We start from the raw sequence: 18,357 nt of genomic DNA, 5'->3' as shown, positions 1-18,357 counted from the left end.
TCAACTTTGAAATTCTTAGAAAACCATCAATGTTCAAATAATATTCAGGAAACATCAAAGCTGAGGGGTTGTTAACAAGAGAGCTTCAAAGCACAGACTGCTTTAAACATCAATAATTCTCATCTAAGAACTGACTGACCTTCAGGAAAGTAAATGAAAAACATTTGCTTCTCTGAAGTGTGTACAGACTTGCATAAATCGGAGTATCATAAGCATAATCTACAAGCTACTATGCACTCTGAATAATTCCACTATCATCTAGCCCAGGGGTGGCGAACTTATGGCACGCATGCCCAAAGTGGCACGTAATTTATCATATGTTTTCTGTCCTTTTCAATCATCTTTTCTGTTTATCACCTGATCATCCTTTTTTAAATCAGATTTTTTACATTTATTCAAATTAAAGTGTATTCGTTTAATTTCTTTAAATATCATTATTTGAAGTCTAAGACTTTGGCATGCATTAACATCTTTAAAGCTAAGTATGCTTACAATATGGCACGCAGACTCAAAAAGGTTCACCATCCCTGATCTAGCCTAATACAAGAATGGATTGGTTGGATGGCCGAGGAAGTTAAAGCGTTAGCCTGTCATTCTGGAGACCTAGAATTGAATCCAAGCGATCAAAACTACAGGAATTTTTCAGTGTGTCATGCCACATTCCTCATCACCTGGCTAATCCATTATCAGTCTGGTCTAACGAGATCTGCTGAGGGGAGCTGGGGATTTTTCCCCAGGTGTAGAGAAAACTTAGGGAGCAATAGTGATTCTTACTCCTATAAAATTAATGTTACTTTTACTAACAGAAAATAAAATATTTAAGACTGATCTCTATTAATAAACAAACATTCTACATATTTCATTTATTAAAAAAACAAAAAAGTTAAAGGGGCCCACTGAGACAAAAGAACCAACTCTACCTCTCAACAGCCATGGGTCTTAATCCATAATAGGTATGATTAAAAAGATCACAGGGAAAAGTTTTAAAAATATAGGTATCCATCTTTGATATAAATGAGAACTGTGCTTTAAATTTTTCAATTTGTTTTGCCAATCTAAGAAAAGACTGGCAAAACAAATTCTTATTCAAATACAGCTTTCCAAATACATTACAAGGCAGACTACTTATCAGAAATATCTTTATTGTATCATACAACAAACACTAACTGGGTTACCATACATTTCAAATATAAGAAAATGCACTTACATAAAAAAAAATACATGTACTACAAAAATTTATATTTTGCTTTTTTAAATTTAGGAAAACTTCCATTAAAGTGGCCATTATAATTACTGAAAACTAAGTTATAGTTTTTAAAAGTATCTTACATAACATTTATGAATAACAATTATATTAAGACTTGGCATAAGCAGTACAATGGCAAATACATAAAAAGATGTGTTCTTTCAACATTGCAAAACATGCTGCTGTGACTTACTTCTCTCTCTCTTTTTCTTTTAATTTAATTAAGGCCTATGAGAAGCATGGATAGTAATTACTATTTCTAATAATTTTTTTTTATTTTATTTTTGCTGCCACAACACAATTATCATTGTTGTCTGGGACAACTATAAACATTAGGAGAAATTAAAATGGTTTCATTTCTTTTTTATTTTTTTTATAAAACATAGAATCTCTGCTTGAAAACAAACATTGAGATTATTATTCTTTTTATATCTAAAAATGTACAATCACAATTTTTATTCATTTTTTTTGATATTCTAATTTACTGACATTTTGAATGCTTATACTGATGTTATTGAAAATCATTTATAATGGACAATGTATTTAGTTTTGTAACATTCCTGGCTAAATTTTTGCATAACAATAGGCAGGAAAAGTGTGCCATGTAGAGACTTTAAACAAAGCAAAGTAAATTGCACATAACATATTTATTACAGAAGCGTCACATGTGAAATTAAATTGTTTAAGAAGAACCTTTCAGGTATCTTTTAATAATTAAAAATATTTACTTTGTGAAACTATACGAAAAATAAATTCGAAAAATTCGTAAATTGTTCATTTTTATGAACAATTTTTTTATTTTAGACAATTTAGTTTTTAAATAGCAAATTATAAGTATAAAACAACTATTTTTTCCCCTCTAAAAGGTAGGTATCTCAATTGCACTTTTAATAGAAAAGAATGGGTATTTAAAATAATCAGAATTTTAAAATGCAATTCACAGAGCAACTAGTCTGGTTTAATAGATTGTGTACATTTTCAATATATTATTATATCAACTCTATTCAGTAGGAATGATATTAATTTTACATAGCATTCTAGAAAATGCAAAGATATTTGTGCGTCAGTAATTTTGCTAAGAACTGTCTCAAAATAATTCAAATATATATATATAATATATAAATTTTTTCATTTAAACTTACATCAATATTTATATCACTTCAGAAACTTTGATCATTATTGATAATATTCATCCAATAATCTGATTTATGTGTACGTGAAGAAAAGAAGAACAGAGTAAGGTACTTTCATAAACTTTGATTAATAACAAAGTGATCAATTTTAAAATGCTTTGATCATCTCTTATAATGGCAAACTGACTTATAGTCACATTTGATGATATGACAAAATATATCACTCAGATTATTTCAAATTATCCCCATTACAAAAAAATAATAATAATTAAAACAAATAGAAAGCTACAACATATTTAACAACAAATGCAAAAAGTTAACAAAGATGTGAGTAACATTTAACTATACCACAACTATGTTTCAGAACTCTCTACAGACTTATAATAGTACAAGAATTATCATTTTTATTAACAAATTTAATTTCAAATATTGGTATCGAAGTCATATTTTTTTTTTTTTGCCTCCTAATTTAAAAGATTGCAGTTGCAATGAAGATATATGTTTATGAATATATATATGAATGAGTACGTTTATAAGAAATAAACTGATTCTGTAATATCATCAATTTTTTAAAAATGTAGGTAGGTTAAAATTCTGAAGATGGAATGAAACCCATTAATTTATATATTTTTTCTCCTTAAATTCTAATAAAAGATTTGTTAATTAGTAAATATATATATATATTTATTTATCATATGCACAGAAATGTTAAAAGGTTTCAATGGATTTCAATTTCCCCTACAAGCTAAACAGATAGAGTTAAAATGGCAAAGACATTTCTGTTCTAAAATAATATAATCAAAATGCAAACGACACAACCATTTAGTGTGATGGGTGTCAGACACCATCCTCCATTTGTCACTTAATTTAGAAATTTTTTATTTTAGTTTTTTTTTTTATTATACTATGGGATGAACATGAGGTCAGCATTCAAATGTTTTATATCCAATCTTTAATTGGCAGTTGCTGCCATTAACAATTTAATATGATTTTGACCTATAAGATGCATGACAGAGTGATATGATTTATAACTTGATGCATATAAAGGATAATGACGGCTTTACATTGGAAGAAAATAAAGAGATAGGTATAATGTGTTAGCTATGTCACTATCTTTATAATATGCAATATTTAACATTCAGCAAATATATGCAATATCTGCCTTTAATGCAACTGGATCAATATTGTTCTTATCAACAGGAACAAAATCCAAGATGCCAATGGTTTCCAAACTATCTGAACTATACCATAACAAATCTGGAGAGGTAATAGAATTTTCTCCATCCAAATGTAACTCATGACCCTAAAAATAAAAACAAAAATTATAAGGAATTTTACAATATAATGTAATTAATATAACAAAAATACTAAAACATTGGAAAAAAAAACTCTTAAAATTTAACTAATGTCCTAAATCAGGGGTGTCAAACTGGTGCCCCTGATGTGTTTTTTGTGGCCCACAGCCACGATGCTCTGAAATTAAATAAAACGGTTTACAGATCAAGATTAACTGATGAACATCTATCTGCCATAATGAAGACTGTTTATCTGGATTCAAAGAATGAGAACATTGGAAAACTAGGAGAAGGAAGATAGTGCTGGAAAGTTTCCAGTGTAAACAATTAATTTTAGTTTTATAAATATGTACATTAAATAAAATAAATGTTTAAATAAAAGCAATACTATAACAAATTATGTAGTTCAGTGAATTCAACTGAACAATATATATGTGTTTAATTGCCCTATCTATATTCCTAAATTCTCACTTCAAATTGTAATTTTAAGAAAATTTGTAAATGTAATGTGGCCTGTGTGAATCTTACCCATCACATTAATGGCCTGTTGTTTAAATGAGTTTGACACACCTGTCCTACATGTTCTATTAACTTATTACTAAATTGATTAAACAATTGTATTTACATTCACTATTATATTGTTTAACATATAATCTGTAGAACGTATTGTTTAACTAAGTAAGTAGAATAAATCTGACTCATATTCAAATGATTATTATATTATGCTTTGCTTAATTATTGTAATATTAATTTTTCTCTTAAAATTAAGTCTTATAGAAAAATAGATTAAATAATATAAAAACATTTATAAAGTTTTTAAAATCATTATTTCTTATACAATAAATTATTATATTCTATTGTATATATACAGTAGTGAACCGAAAATCGGAATCAATTGGGGACTGGGGTTGTTTAGATTAGGGATTTGTTCCGATTACGGATTATGTACGAAAAAATATATTAACCTGTCCGATGTTCAAATTTTTCTCCGTTGCGTGTCACTTCGTGTTGAATTTTTCTCCATTGCGTGTCGCTTCGTGTTGAATTTTCGTCGATTTTAAGCCTAACGAAAATTTTTATAATAATAATCGAGGCTATCATATCATTAAAAATTATTTCTGCGTTTTGTACAAACAAAATAAATATATTGAAGAATATAAAAACATGAAAATTATACTTTAGAAGTAAATTTAGTATCAAAAACGTTTGATTCAGCACGACACAGTCTGACTGAAAATCGTGCCGATTACCGGCGATTCCGATTACCGGGGTTCCGATTTACGAGTCTCTACTGTATTTCAAGAAAATATAATATTCAATAAAATTTATTTATATTCACAATATCATCTGGAAAAGAATTATATAAACAATTTAGTTTTATATAGTAAATTATTTACAATGTTACTGAATTATTTTAAAACAATCTGTACATTTACAAACACTTTAACTCTTCATATGTTTTCAGATATGTACTGTACCTTGATCAGAAGTTCTAAGACTGTTTATTACAAGCAATAATGTGAAGGCAATAAGCCATACTTTCCAAGAAAAAATATTACTGCATTCTTGCATAATCCCATACCACTACCAAGTGTTGATAAATAGTGAAAGATGCATGAGACAGTTAAAGCACCATAACAATAAACTTTGAGGGGATGCAGGACTGTATCCAGGCAAGCAACTCTAGGAATTTTTGTGAATGGTCTATCCCAGATATGTCAGACCCCATCCCACATTTCCAATTGCTCACATTATGGATCTGGACAAACCTGCAATGGGTATGGAAAAAAGTCTCGCTTAGTGCCCACAAGGCACAGAAAAAGTAAAAGAATTTTCCATATGTTTATAATTGCCTTTGGTGATTGGATAAGGCAGCAATTTTTCAATGAACAGCATTTCAAACATAATTAAGAATCTATCAAAGATGGCTTGTGCTTACATGACCTTTGACAACACATAATGATGAAATGATCATTAATGTAAATAAAAAGAAACTTAAAATCTGACTGACAATCAACCATACAAAAAAATGATGATGATCAAAGCTTATTAAATGCCAACTAATTTAAGCTAGAGATCTTTACAAGCATTGAGTATGCACAAAACTTACTTCATAACAGCTGACCAATGATCATAAATCCACTGAAAATTTTTATCAAGGATAATGTGCTTGGTGGAAATGCAAATCTGAATGAAACTTTTGCATTGTATATTCTTTGGAACTTAACATAAAATTGCTAGTAAGAACAAATCATACAGGAATTCTTCTTTTGATAGAAAATGTAGATTTACTTTTTATAATTTACAACAGATATGCATTTTGGGCTGTACGACCCTCTTCAGTCCTTATTTTATTATGTAAATCGGTAAAACTATTGATATATAAGAAATTACAGATACTGATTTACATAATAAAATAAGGACTGAAGAGGAGCATACAGCCTAAAATGCATATCCATTGTAAATTATAGAAAATAAATCTACATTTTCTATCAAAAGAAGTATTCCCGTGTGATTTGTTCTTAATAGCAACTTTATGCTAAGTTCCAAAGAACATACAACTAATTGACAGAACAGCAAGCAATTACTAACAAACTTTTGTAGTTTATAGGTGGAGACCTCTTGAGTACACTCAAAATATTAGATGTAGATATTCAGCAATTTAAGAAAATAAAAGATCAAGAAAAAATTTCCAACTTGTTCTAAAATTAAGAAATATTTTAGTAGAAATTTGGAAAAAGGAAAAATTCCAGCAACATTAGGATTCAAACTCAAGCCAGTGCCATAATAGACAGAGGTATGCTACCAAGCAGCACTTCGAAATGTCATTCTTATCAATCTTGTTATAATGGAAACTAAAATCTTTTTGTTAGTTATTATTGACTAGCTGATCATTTAAACCTAATATTTTGTGTACACACTCAGGTAGTCCCCCATCTACAAACTACAAAATTTTCATTCAGATTTACATTTCCTACCATTCACTCTCTCTTTGTAAGAATAATAACTGTTCTCAAAACTTTTCTATGACTGTAAGATTCACTATTGAGACATTTGTGAGAATTTTAAAAAATAGGCATATATCTATTCAATTTCATCAACTGCATTGTTACTGATGTTAAATTCCTGGCATTCACTTATGATACTGACATAAAACTCCAAAGACATAAGTCAAAAAGGCATGATAATTTTATGTATGAGATAACATTTATCAGAATAGTGATTTAGGGTCAAACAATCTTCAGGCTCTTTGAATATTTTAATTTTATTAAAAGAAAAAGTTCAGGGAAATTGTTGCAAGACTTTTGAAATATGGCAATGAGTCTGACAAAGTGCAACATTTCCATGATAAACCATATTCTTTAAATGGCCACATAACCAGAAATCACACTGAGAATGTGGTGGCCAGACAATTAGAAACAAATGACTAATCACCTAGTGATTGATGAAATGTTGACACAAAACCTGTGTACATTGCATCCAATATGAGGGCATACATCCTGCATAAATATTGCAGACACAAGGCATTATCACTGTTAAAATTGGGACATGACAAAAGCACCAAACATGTCATGTTATCAGTGCTCCTAGTGAAAGTTTCTGAATTAAATTTTATTTTTCAAAATCGTTTTCATAGTCTATATACAAATTTTGGCATCAAACCATTTATTGGTTGCAGCTACAGACTGTGCTAAGTAGGAAAATTTTAATTATGGCCAGTCTGTCTGTGATTTTATTTGTGTCTGGTCTGTTGTGATGAATTGTTTTTAGATTTTCAATGAACTATATTTTAGTGATATAAAAATTAATGATTTAAATCATTTGTTACTGAAATAAGCAAAGTTATAATCTAATAATAATTGTAATAATTGAAAAATTTACACTAATTCAAAAATGTCTGGATAAAATCTGCTTGACCTCTACAAGCTGGACAGATATGTTTCCATTTATGACATCTGAGCTCTCTCAGCTAAATTTTCTTCTAGAAAAACGAGAATTTTAGACTATATGACCATATAAGTTAGTTCTTGCTATGTTGATTGAGTACACTATTAACAAAAAACAATTTTGTAACTATATATATACATATATATCAAAATTTAATCCAATAACAATTTGAAAATAAATTCTATTAATTAACCAGAAAACTTTTATATTGATCAAATTAAGTTGTTTTCTATTCTATCATTATTTTTTATAATTTACATTTAAAATACAGTCAGTTCAAAAAATTTAGAATAACTTAACTCCATTACAAAGTGTCAACCCTTGAATGACAATAATTAGGTGAAATAAACTTTGTGAAAAAAATTAAATAAGTGAATATTTAGCCTGGTCTTTTAGCTATATTTTCATGTAAAAATATTAATTTTTGAATGAAGTGTTAAAATTTTTTCTTAATGATGTTCAAAAAATTTAGAACATTTAAAATCTTGTTCAAAAAGTTTAAATATGAAATAAATTAATAAATATTGTCCAATTATGAGTACAGTAAAACCTGTCTATGGTCACCACCCATGATTCTTTCAAAAAGTGGTCTTTTAGACAGGTGGTCATCCAAAACAGGTGGTGCTGTAGTACTGTATCTCTGCACGTATTTTGCACACAGATATGGCTAAAAGCCATATATACTAAGCAAAACTCTAGGTGAGCAAAAATAACTAAATTTTTTCAACGATAGAACTATATTGATACTGTACTGTATTTTATAACTCGATTTACAGGAGTCATTGTGATTTTATAAGACAGATTTAATACCAATATTTTAAAGATTAATACAGTACTTGCATTTTCTCTATTATAATGCACACTTTCTTTTTCCGACTTAATTAATTCAAACTTGGTTCTTGTTGTTTGCTCCTCAGTTACATGTATTATGTCTTTGATATACAAGCGCGTTGTATATCAAAGACATAAGCGCGTTGTATACTCTCCATCACTTTAGTTTTGGTTTTCGTTAGTTTAATCTTATTTTAACTTTACTGTATTTTTTTAATATTTAACATTTTATATTAATATTTAATATTTTCTTAAGTATAATAAGAAAAATTAATAATTAATAATAAAACAATTTTATTATTTTTTCTCATAATACAATTTCTTTACATTCTGCAACTGTCATTGGACAATTGGAGTATTTAACAATTTGTTAATAGAAATCTGTTAAATACTCCTTCATAGATGCAGGAAAATCAGATTTAATGAACTAAAGTCCAGAAAACAAATGCTCAACACTAACTTGTGTTGTTGGTAATGCCTTGATGACCCAAGTTACATTCTGAATTATCTCTGAATACAGGGTTATAGCTTCTTTATAAAAATTCATTGAACATATATCTTAGATGTTCAATGAATTTTTCAACATTCATTAAGGTCTTACCCTAATCAAGATGACACATGGCCCGCTCTTTATTTCCTCTTTGACCTTTAAACATCAAAATTTACTAGCATTTTTGCACCTAAAATTTTGAAACTTGGCAGGGTCATTTCTATTAAATAACCCTACCAAGTTTCAAAAGTTTAAGTTCATCCAGTCCTGAGGTATAATGCAAAATAGATGCAAGCATGCACATGCACACACACACACAAATTTGTAAGGGTTTTTTAAAACATTTTTGGGCTCACAAAGTGTCGAGTGAAAAATGCAGGAAAAAAACCAGGAGGGTCAAAATTTGACTGATCACCATACTTCCCCTATGTTTTATTCTATAGCAGCTGGGAAAGTAAAAATAATTATAACAGAAACTTTCATGAAATTAATTCGTAAAGTTGTAATTATTTTAATCTTTTTTGAATAAAGTAAAAATTCGTAGCTACAATCTAATCATCATTAGACTACCAGCAGTGGTGGCCTTAGGAAGTAGCAAGCAGGGCAATTGCCCGGGGCCTCACTCTTGCAGGGGCCTCATGCAACAACCCAAGTAGAAAAAAGTTGATATTTAAAACTTTTATTTTATCCTTAGCTATTAGTTAGAACAATAAAATAATTTTGATTAATTCATAGTACAGTATATATTAATATTAATAAGTGCCTAAATAAAATTTCTCATTTAGGTTTATTCAATCTCACATTCGTATAAAAAGTAAGATTAGCGATATCAAAATTAATTAACTTATCAGTGAATAATAATATTTTTTGTAATTTGACTGTAAAACACATTTGAAAAATTCATTACTATTTGGATCCTACGCCTCGAGCATTAGAAAACCACTTAAATGTGCAATTTTGTTACTTTTGTGATTCATCATGTTTACAATTTACACTCGGGAAATCCCAGTGTTTCATTTCGTTTGTCAACTCTTGTCACCTGATGCTTATTTTGCTAGCAGCTGTATGCATTACATAATCGTTTATTTATCTACTGAAAGATATATACAAACATTAAATGATATTAAGTTTTAGTGAAACTTACATTATTAACCTGTCAGCTGCGCACTCGATAATCCGAAACAACACCGCTGTTGCGTACAGGTTTTATGGTTTTTAAAGTGGTTTTTCAATTTACGATATCTCGCTTAAAAATTGTAGTAGATATAATCTGTTTTCAGTTTTCTATAACGTACGTATTACACTTTACGATTGTTAACTTCAAAATATTATGTACGTTTAAAAAAATTAATAAAATTTAAGATTTTAAAATATTTAAAAAAATCGTTTTTTTTTTTTAAATTTTCCATTAATTTGTTACATACATTACTTAGACATGTATATTTTCTGTCAAATAAAAAAAACTGCAGCTTTCTAAATCAACGTAGAGAAATAATACGGCCTATAAATTATAACGCCGATCGGCGTGGGGGGGTGGTGGCCTTTCTAAATCTAGGTTAATACACTTTTATTACTGATGATGTGTATTTGATTCTATTTATACGTTATTTAATTTATTGTACTAATTGTAGACTATAATAAGCGATTATTACTTTATTATATTAACGACTATACATGTATATCTTATGTATTACGGAAGTACCACCATAACCGGAAGTACTTTGTTTTTTGAAAGATTTATGGCTGAATGGCTTTAAAAACAAGCTTATTTGTTAAATAGGATAAACATACATAAAAATTTATTAAATTTATGCTAAAAATAGATAAGAATAACGATTTATAATTGTTTGTTTACGTTTGTAGCTGACAATGTAGCTCGAAGTTGGTATAACTTTTTCCAAGAAAGTTCCCACCCCACAAACCCAAGTCAATGCTTATTGGTCAAAGGATAGTCATTTAGCTATAATATACCAATTAGAACTTGACGGGCATGCTAAGTAGGATTTTATTGTCAAATAGACAAAAGAAAGGTCTCCCATAAACTTAACATGAAATGGAGGAGTTTTGTGCCTAAATTTAAAAATACGGGGTGGTAACAAATATCTTATTCGTTGAAACAGACTTAGTCTATGTAAATAAAAGCCAATCAGTGCTTAAATCGCCACCAACTAGTTAATTACGAAAGAAAATTGACAGTTACTCCAACTGGAGTACTCCGCAACAGTTTAACGAAAACTGGTTACTCCAATAGCAGTACTCCGCAAACAACTGGTTAACAGTACTTATAGTAAACAGTGAATTGTTAAAAAACTGTGTAAAACTGCTTGTAAATTATTTCTGAATTAGTTTTATGTGCGAAACAAGATTTATGAAATGAGTTCGTGTGATCATGATGCTGGTAGAAAATTTGAGTCAGGTAGTTCAAAAAGAGAACTATCAAAAGAAAGCAGGTAAAAGAAAATCTATGTAGGTCTTTATATAAATATATAAAAAGTGATGGTCAAGTCACTTCTAAAAACCCTTCATTGACTAAAATTTGACACATTATTACACTGTAATCCTAACCCAGCTGAAATTATTCCTTCAACATCATTATGGGTGCCACTGCCACCTAGTAACAATAGCAAGGATAACGAGTCAACAACATTATTGTCTCTTACACCATTGCTGCTGTCAACACTATCCAGCCAAGAGTACGTTTCTGAGTCTACGTCTACATCCATGACTGGCAGAATTGAAAATCTGAATCCTCAAAATGACCCAGGTTTGTGGCCATTAACAATTACTGATGTAGACCGAGCTGAGATTGTATTAAAAAGTCCAATCCAGGTTAAAGTTGATTTTTTTCCCCATAAATGATAATGGATGGCGATTCAGCAAATATCATTTTAGTAAAATATTAGCTAATGGTGAAAAACTTGACAGGCGCTGGATGATTTATTCACAAACAAAGGATGCCATTTACTGTTTTCTATGTTGAATGTTCGAACTAGAAAATACAATTGGATCCAGTGAAGGAGTGTCTGATTGGAAACACGTGGGTGATTACTTAAAGTCTCATGAATCTAGCCGACAGCACAAAGATTGTATGTTGAAATGGTTAAATTAGAGAACAGGTTAAAAAGCTGTACCACTATTGACTCTTTAGACCAGACTCAAACTGAACAAGAAAGGCAGTGTTGAAGAGATATTTCAGAAAGACTACTTGCAATTGTAAATTTTTTAGCATCTCACAATTTGGCCTTTAGAGGTCATAAAGAGAAATTAATATCCGACTCAGATTCAAGTGAGACTAGTGGCAACTTTATAGATTTAGTAAAGTTAATAGCCCAATTTGATCCAATGTTGCAACTTTACCTAAAACAAGTAACAGACAAGACAACTAATGACCACTATCTAGAAAAAATATTCAAAATGAGCTTATACAATTAATGGCAAGTCACCTGAAGGTTCAAATTGTTGACAAAATAATAAAGAATAAAGATTACTCAATTATTCTTGATTGTACTCGTGACGTTTCTTGTGTTGAACAACTGTCAATTATTATAAGATTTTTTAATACAAATACAACTGACATTGAAGAACATTTTATTGGATTCTTAGCCGTTGAAAAAACCACAGCTGAGAGTTTGACTAATTATATAATCACAGCTAGATTGGGTATATCAACTGCAAAACTGCAGAGGCCAAGGATACAATAATGGAGCCAATATGTGTGGAGAAAAAAGTGGTGTCCAGAAACGTATACTTAAAATTAAGCCACTTGCTTATTTTTTACCTTGTGGGAGTCACAGCTGGAATCTCATCCTAGAAGACACAGCATCATCTTGTGTTCAAGCAAAATCTTTTTTTGGTTAGCTACAAAGGCTATACACTCTGCTGGCTCAAGTCAGAGGTGGGCTATTTTAAAAACATATGTAAAATCCTTATCGCTAAAACCATTTTCTGAAACTAGATGGGAACACAGGGTAGAATCAGTGAAGGCCATTAAATACCAACTAAGCGATATATGTGATGCTTTGAAGGATTTAGCAGAAAATACAACAGATTGTCAGTTGGTTAGTGAATGCCATTCTATAGAAAAGGAAATAACTACCTACAAATTTGTAGTTGCTCTCATCGTATGGTATGACATTCTTACAAAGATAAATGTTATAAGTAAAATGTGGCAGAGCAAAAAAATGCACCTAGATGCGGCTATACAACACCTAGATGCATTTACACATTGGCTTGATAATTATTGGGAAAATGGTTTTCAATCATCCTTGGTAACAGCGAGAGAAATGACTGAACTTTCTGTCAATATCATTTTCCTCAAAGTCATGAGGAGGAGACTTAAAAGAACAAATTTTGATTATGACAAGGGAAGATGAAGCTCTTGAATTGCCTGCGGAAGAGATTTTCAAAATAAAACTATTTTTATGTCTGTTGACAATGTGTGTGCAAGCTGCCAACCTAGATTTGAGGCACTTAAACATCATGAGAGCATATTTGGTTTCGTGTATAACATAAAAAGATTAAAGGAAATGAATGATTTTGAACATTTGAAGCAATGCAGCAACTTGCAAATATCTCTAACAGTAGGAGAAACATCTACCATATTTATAATTTAACTTTGTGACTCATTAATTAAATTAATTTGGCATAATTCTAAAATACAGAGTTTTTGCATAATTATATAAACAATAAACTGCTATTTTATAACCACTCATTTTATGTACGACTACTTTTACAACTAATATAAATTTTTTGGTTTGGTTTATAAAATATTAGGATTAATTTTTTTTAAAGAAATGTTGTATTTCTAGAAATACCTATTCCAAGTGTTTTATTTCTGAAATAGAACCTCAAGTTATGAGACAATATATAGGAGACCAGAATTTATTTTACAATGGTTCACTTAATAATGGTTTCCAAGAACCCAATCAAGTCGTAAATGTTAGGGACTATTCATATACTTGTAATCTAGAGAATAAAGTGTATGTGTATTGCTTTATTTTTTCTTACTGAATTATATAATTAACATTATTACAATCATATCAAACATAAAATTAAATTGAAAATTTTGATTTTGAATATTTATTTGAAAGCACTATATTTTCAAATAAATTTTATATCATCTTATAATAAAAACTGACTTTGAATGCATGCAAAATTTTGTATTTTAAATTGACTCCAAGTTCATGTTATAAAAAATTTTTAAAAGTAAACACACACATACTAAAACTGAGAAATTTGACAACTGTAAAACAGTGTGTGCAATAATTTTAATAAATCCTTTTTAATATGATATAAATAAGCAAAATATAACATGATTTTTATCTAACAAAATAGATCTGCACAGATTATAACCTAACAGGTGGCACCACAGAATATAATGAACTAGCTGTTACCCGCAACTTTGCTGTGCAGATTTTGCAAGCAAACACCATTTATATTCAGTATTTCAACAATGATAGTAATTGTTATATATCACCTACCACTGAGAATGATGAGAATTGCTGAAAATCAAAAGTTTTCAATTTCATCAATTTTCTGGAAAATTGATCTAATTGAAAACAATTCGTTTGATTTTCAGCAATTCAAACAAAAATCGCATCTAAAATAGTAGAGTAGAAGCCGTTCTTCCAGTTAAGCCTTAATGCTCTCCCCCATGGGGGAATTTCAAAAAATTTCTTCTTAGTGTGTTTCCATGACATAACCTAACTGTGTACCAAATTTCATCACTTTAGGTTCAGTGATTTGCTCTGGGCGATGATGAATCAATCAGTCAGGACAAGTAATTTTATATATATAGATAGACTCTGATATGCACAATAATCAACTATAATAAAAAATTTCTTAAATTCAAATCATATAACCAGCATCTCACACTAATGTATAAAAAAGATTTCCATCTCTAAAAACTTATGATTTATCTAAACAGTAATTTATTCTTAGCAAACGTGCCAGACTGACAAAAAAAAAAAAAAAAAAAAAAAAAATACAATTATCTAAATTAATTACTATAAAATAGCATATTATCAATTATTAAACAATAATATTAGTATCTATTTTCACAATTTCATGATATTCTTCATTATTCTAAAAAAATGATAAAATAATTTAGATAAAAAAATACTTTAAGTTTAAAGAAGTAATGATGAATAATATGAAAAATACTTACTAAAACTGTAGCATAACAACTGCGCAAGTTTGAGGACGGGTGTTGAAAAGCTTTCCAAAGTAAATTCACTAGTGTGTCATTCTGAAATTTAATGTATGTTTGAAAATGTATGTTTTCATGCATACTACTTCACAAAAAGATAATTTAAATATTAAATAAATCTAAAAAATGATAAATTAATAATGTCAATATCAAAATTGAAGGCCAGTAATTTCAATGATTTAAAACAATCAAATTACTAGCAATAATAATCTTGAATGTTACAATAAAGCATATTACAAAACTTTAACATTACTATTGTTAATAAAATATAAGAAAAAATTTCACTCATCAAGTTATTAAAAATCATCAGATTTATCAGATCATTAATTTATATCTACTCATAAGAATTTAAATTTCTTATTAAAAAATGAAATTAAAAATTCAATACAATTAAGCCATATTAAGCTTCTAGCAAATGTTTTAAGTAAATATGTTGAACTTAACTTACATCTTTTCCAGGTAAAGCAACATCTTTTCTCTTTTGCAACTCTTCAATCATTTCATTATTCAAGTAGCCTTCACGTAATAGCTGATAGGCCACACCACCTTCTTTCATATTAAATGAACCACACAGAATATGAGGTCTAGCAATGTCAGCAGCAAAATTCACTACTTCTCTTACTAAACTAGACATCTGAAATATTAAAGGAAATTTGAATAAATACACACATTAAAATTTTAGTAACTTTGTAGATAATACACACATTAAAAGTTTAGTAACTTTGTAAATAAATTAGAATCCATTTACTGTAATCATGCATATTGTTATCAATCATTAACATTATCAGAATTAGCATGTCACAAAACAAGTTAAAATATATTTATAAAACATCATTTAATGTGATCAGCATTTGTTATAATCATCATTATCTGCAGATAAATAGGCATGTTAAAATAATCTTTTCAAGCTATCAATTTCAATATTTGGCTGATAATGTGCAATTTTGATCAGTCTTAATCAGTGGTTTAAAAGTTTATAATTTAATTTCTACTAATTGTATGGGGCCATCAACATGGATGTTGTGTATACAATCTAGTATACACAAATATGAAATATTGCCTGATTAGGAAATCACCAGCATTTATTGGTTTATATTAACTGGGGAATGCATTTTGGATTTTATTGTCCCTCATCAGCTCCTATACAAGTTATACATTGCAAGTAACTGTGCATTTTTTTAGATACAATTTCTTATCTATGTATGTATATATTAGGGGTAGTCAAATGAAAACGAGACAGATGGGAAAAAAGTAAGTAAACTGTTTATTATTTCAAAAGTAATCACCATAACTGTTAATACATTTATCCCACTGTGAAAAAAGATGGTCAATGCCTTCATGAAATAATGTTTGCGGCTGCCTACAGAACCATGATTGTACCCAGACGTGCATCTCTTTGTCCGAACCAAATTGACAGACAGCCACAAATGTCTTCAGGGCTCTAAAAATATGGAAATCGATGGGGAGGATCAGGACTGTATGGAGGATATATAAGGGCTTCCCAGCAAAACTTCTGCAGCGTAGTCAAAACAACCTTGGCAACATGTGGGCGGGAATTATCCTGTAATGGAATGATGCTGTCCATTAACATTCCTGGGCTTTTGGACTTGATGGCATGATTCAAGTTTCACTGGAAAGCCTTTACACATCTTTCATACAGTCCCGATCTCTCCTCCATCGATTTCCATATTTTTGGAGCCCTGAAGAAAGACATTCGTGGCTGTCCATTGATTTGCTTCGGACGAAGAGATGCACGCCTGGGTACAATCATGGTTCCGTAGGCAACCGCAAACATTACTTCATGAAGGCATTGACCATCTTTTCTCACAGTGGGATAAATGTATTAACAGTTATGGTGATTACTTTTGAAATAATAAACAGTTTACTTACTTTTTTCCCATCTGTCTCATTTTCATTTGACTGCCCCTAATACATAGATAAGAAATTTTACACATTTTGATGATTTTCTATTTTGTGCATAATAAGTCTAGTATTTACAACAAATGTTGATGGCCATTAATAAAACTAAGAAACAACAACCAGACATGAAGCAAATTCAAGAAATAGCAATTGTATGGGGTTCCAATAAGGAGGGGCATGATGGTCAAGATGGATGAGGGGTCAAGAGTGCCATATGGGTGCAACTGGTACTGAGACAGATACAATGATTACAAGAAACTGTTTATTTGATTTATTTGACATGAAAGAAACTTATAAAGTTTCTGCAATCTTGGATATTCAAAATCAGCAATGGTCTCCAAGTTTTCCTCTCCTTTCCAAAATGGTCCCAGATGAAGGAGTGTCTCTGGTTCACGAGTGAGTGTTCCTTCAATGTCTCAACAGCTCTAAGATGATGTGGTTGACTTCTGGTGATGGGAAGATGTTGATCCAAGAAAAGGAAAGAAACAGAGATTGGCATGAGACACTCACAAAACAAATGGTCCAACACTTGGAATTTTCAGGCAAAATCATTGCATCCTTAAAATTAAGGATTAGAGAGGATTAGGAGGAGAAAAATTATTTTCTATCCTTGATCATCTATCCTGATTCATTGCTTTCCTCATTCTTGCTTTTTAAGTGGTTCACTCATTGCTAAATGTAACGAGATCTCAAGTTATGTCATGGGAGAAGTCAAAATCAATATTTTATTCGATCCCAACAAGGGATGATTGCTCTTAGTACAGTAGAATCTCATTTCTATGGATTGCGGAACAATGGATTTCTCAGAATAATGTATTTTTTCTCCGGGTTCCACCAAATCAATGTAATTTTATCTCCTTTTAGTAGATCCATAATGTGAAATAACAGATTTTTTTTCTGGCTCCATCTATTGCAAACTTTGTTTTTTCAACGTTTAGTTAACATTTGGGTCTTTCCAGAAATTTGTAGAGATCAATGATGCACTTTTTACATTTGGAATATGTATAGTACAATTGTAGAATTGTACAAAGGGAATCAACAAACTGATACATTTAAGAAGGAACTACCTGGATTCTGACACTGGTCCAAGTGTAGTGCTGAAATTTAGCAAGGCCATGGAGTCTTTCCAAGTTGTGAAGACCACCTGACGAGTAAGTTCTGGATTTTTCAGATTAATAAAAATGGAGTTTCAGATCTGAAATCTGATTGAAACGATCATGTTTTCTGATTTATTCTCGGAACAAAAACAATAATAAAATTAAAACAAAATTATCAAATTTTCTTCA

At 29.8% G+C, this 18,357-nt stretch overlaps 1 protein-coding gene across 1 annotated transcript in view; it reads right to left on the bottom strand.

Moving 5' to 3' along the window:
* Positions 1-1,122: 1,122 nt before the first annotated feature.
* Positions 1,123-18,357, bottom strand: part of LOC136979901 (protein starmaker-like) — a 58,867-nt gene continuing 41,632 nt past the window's right edge. Inside the window, exons 5-7 of the mRNA XM_067275931.1 lie at positions 15,600-15,785; positions 15,110-15,190; positions 1,123-3,682 (exon numbers count right to left, since the gene is read on the bottom strand). Of these exons, the coding sequence (XP_067132032.1) occupies positions 3,518-3,682; positions 15,110-15,190; positions 15,600-15,785 (432 nt within the window). The 3' untranslated portion in view covers positions 1,123-3,517. The remainder of the gene's footprint in view (positions 3,683-15,109; positions 15,191-15,599; positions 15,786-18,357) is intronic.

The sequence above is a fragment of the Centruroides vittatus genome, unplaced genomic scaffold (genome assembly GCF_030686945.1).
Source record: "Centruroides vittatus isolate TY-2023 unplaced genomic scaffold, ASM3068694v2 contig_651, whole genome shotgun sequence".
In the NCBI taxonomy this organism is placed as follows: domain Eukaryota; kingdom Metazoa; phylum Arthropoda; class Arachnida; order Scorpiones; family Buthidae; genus Centruroides; species Centruroides vittatus.
The sequence above is the reverse complement of the archived record's forward strand: the minus strand, read 5'-3'. Positions and strand labels throughout refer to the sequence as shown.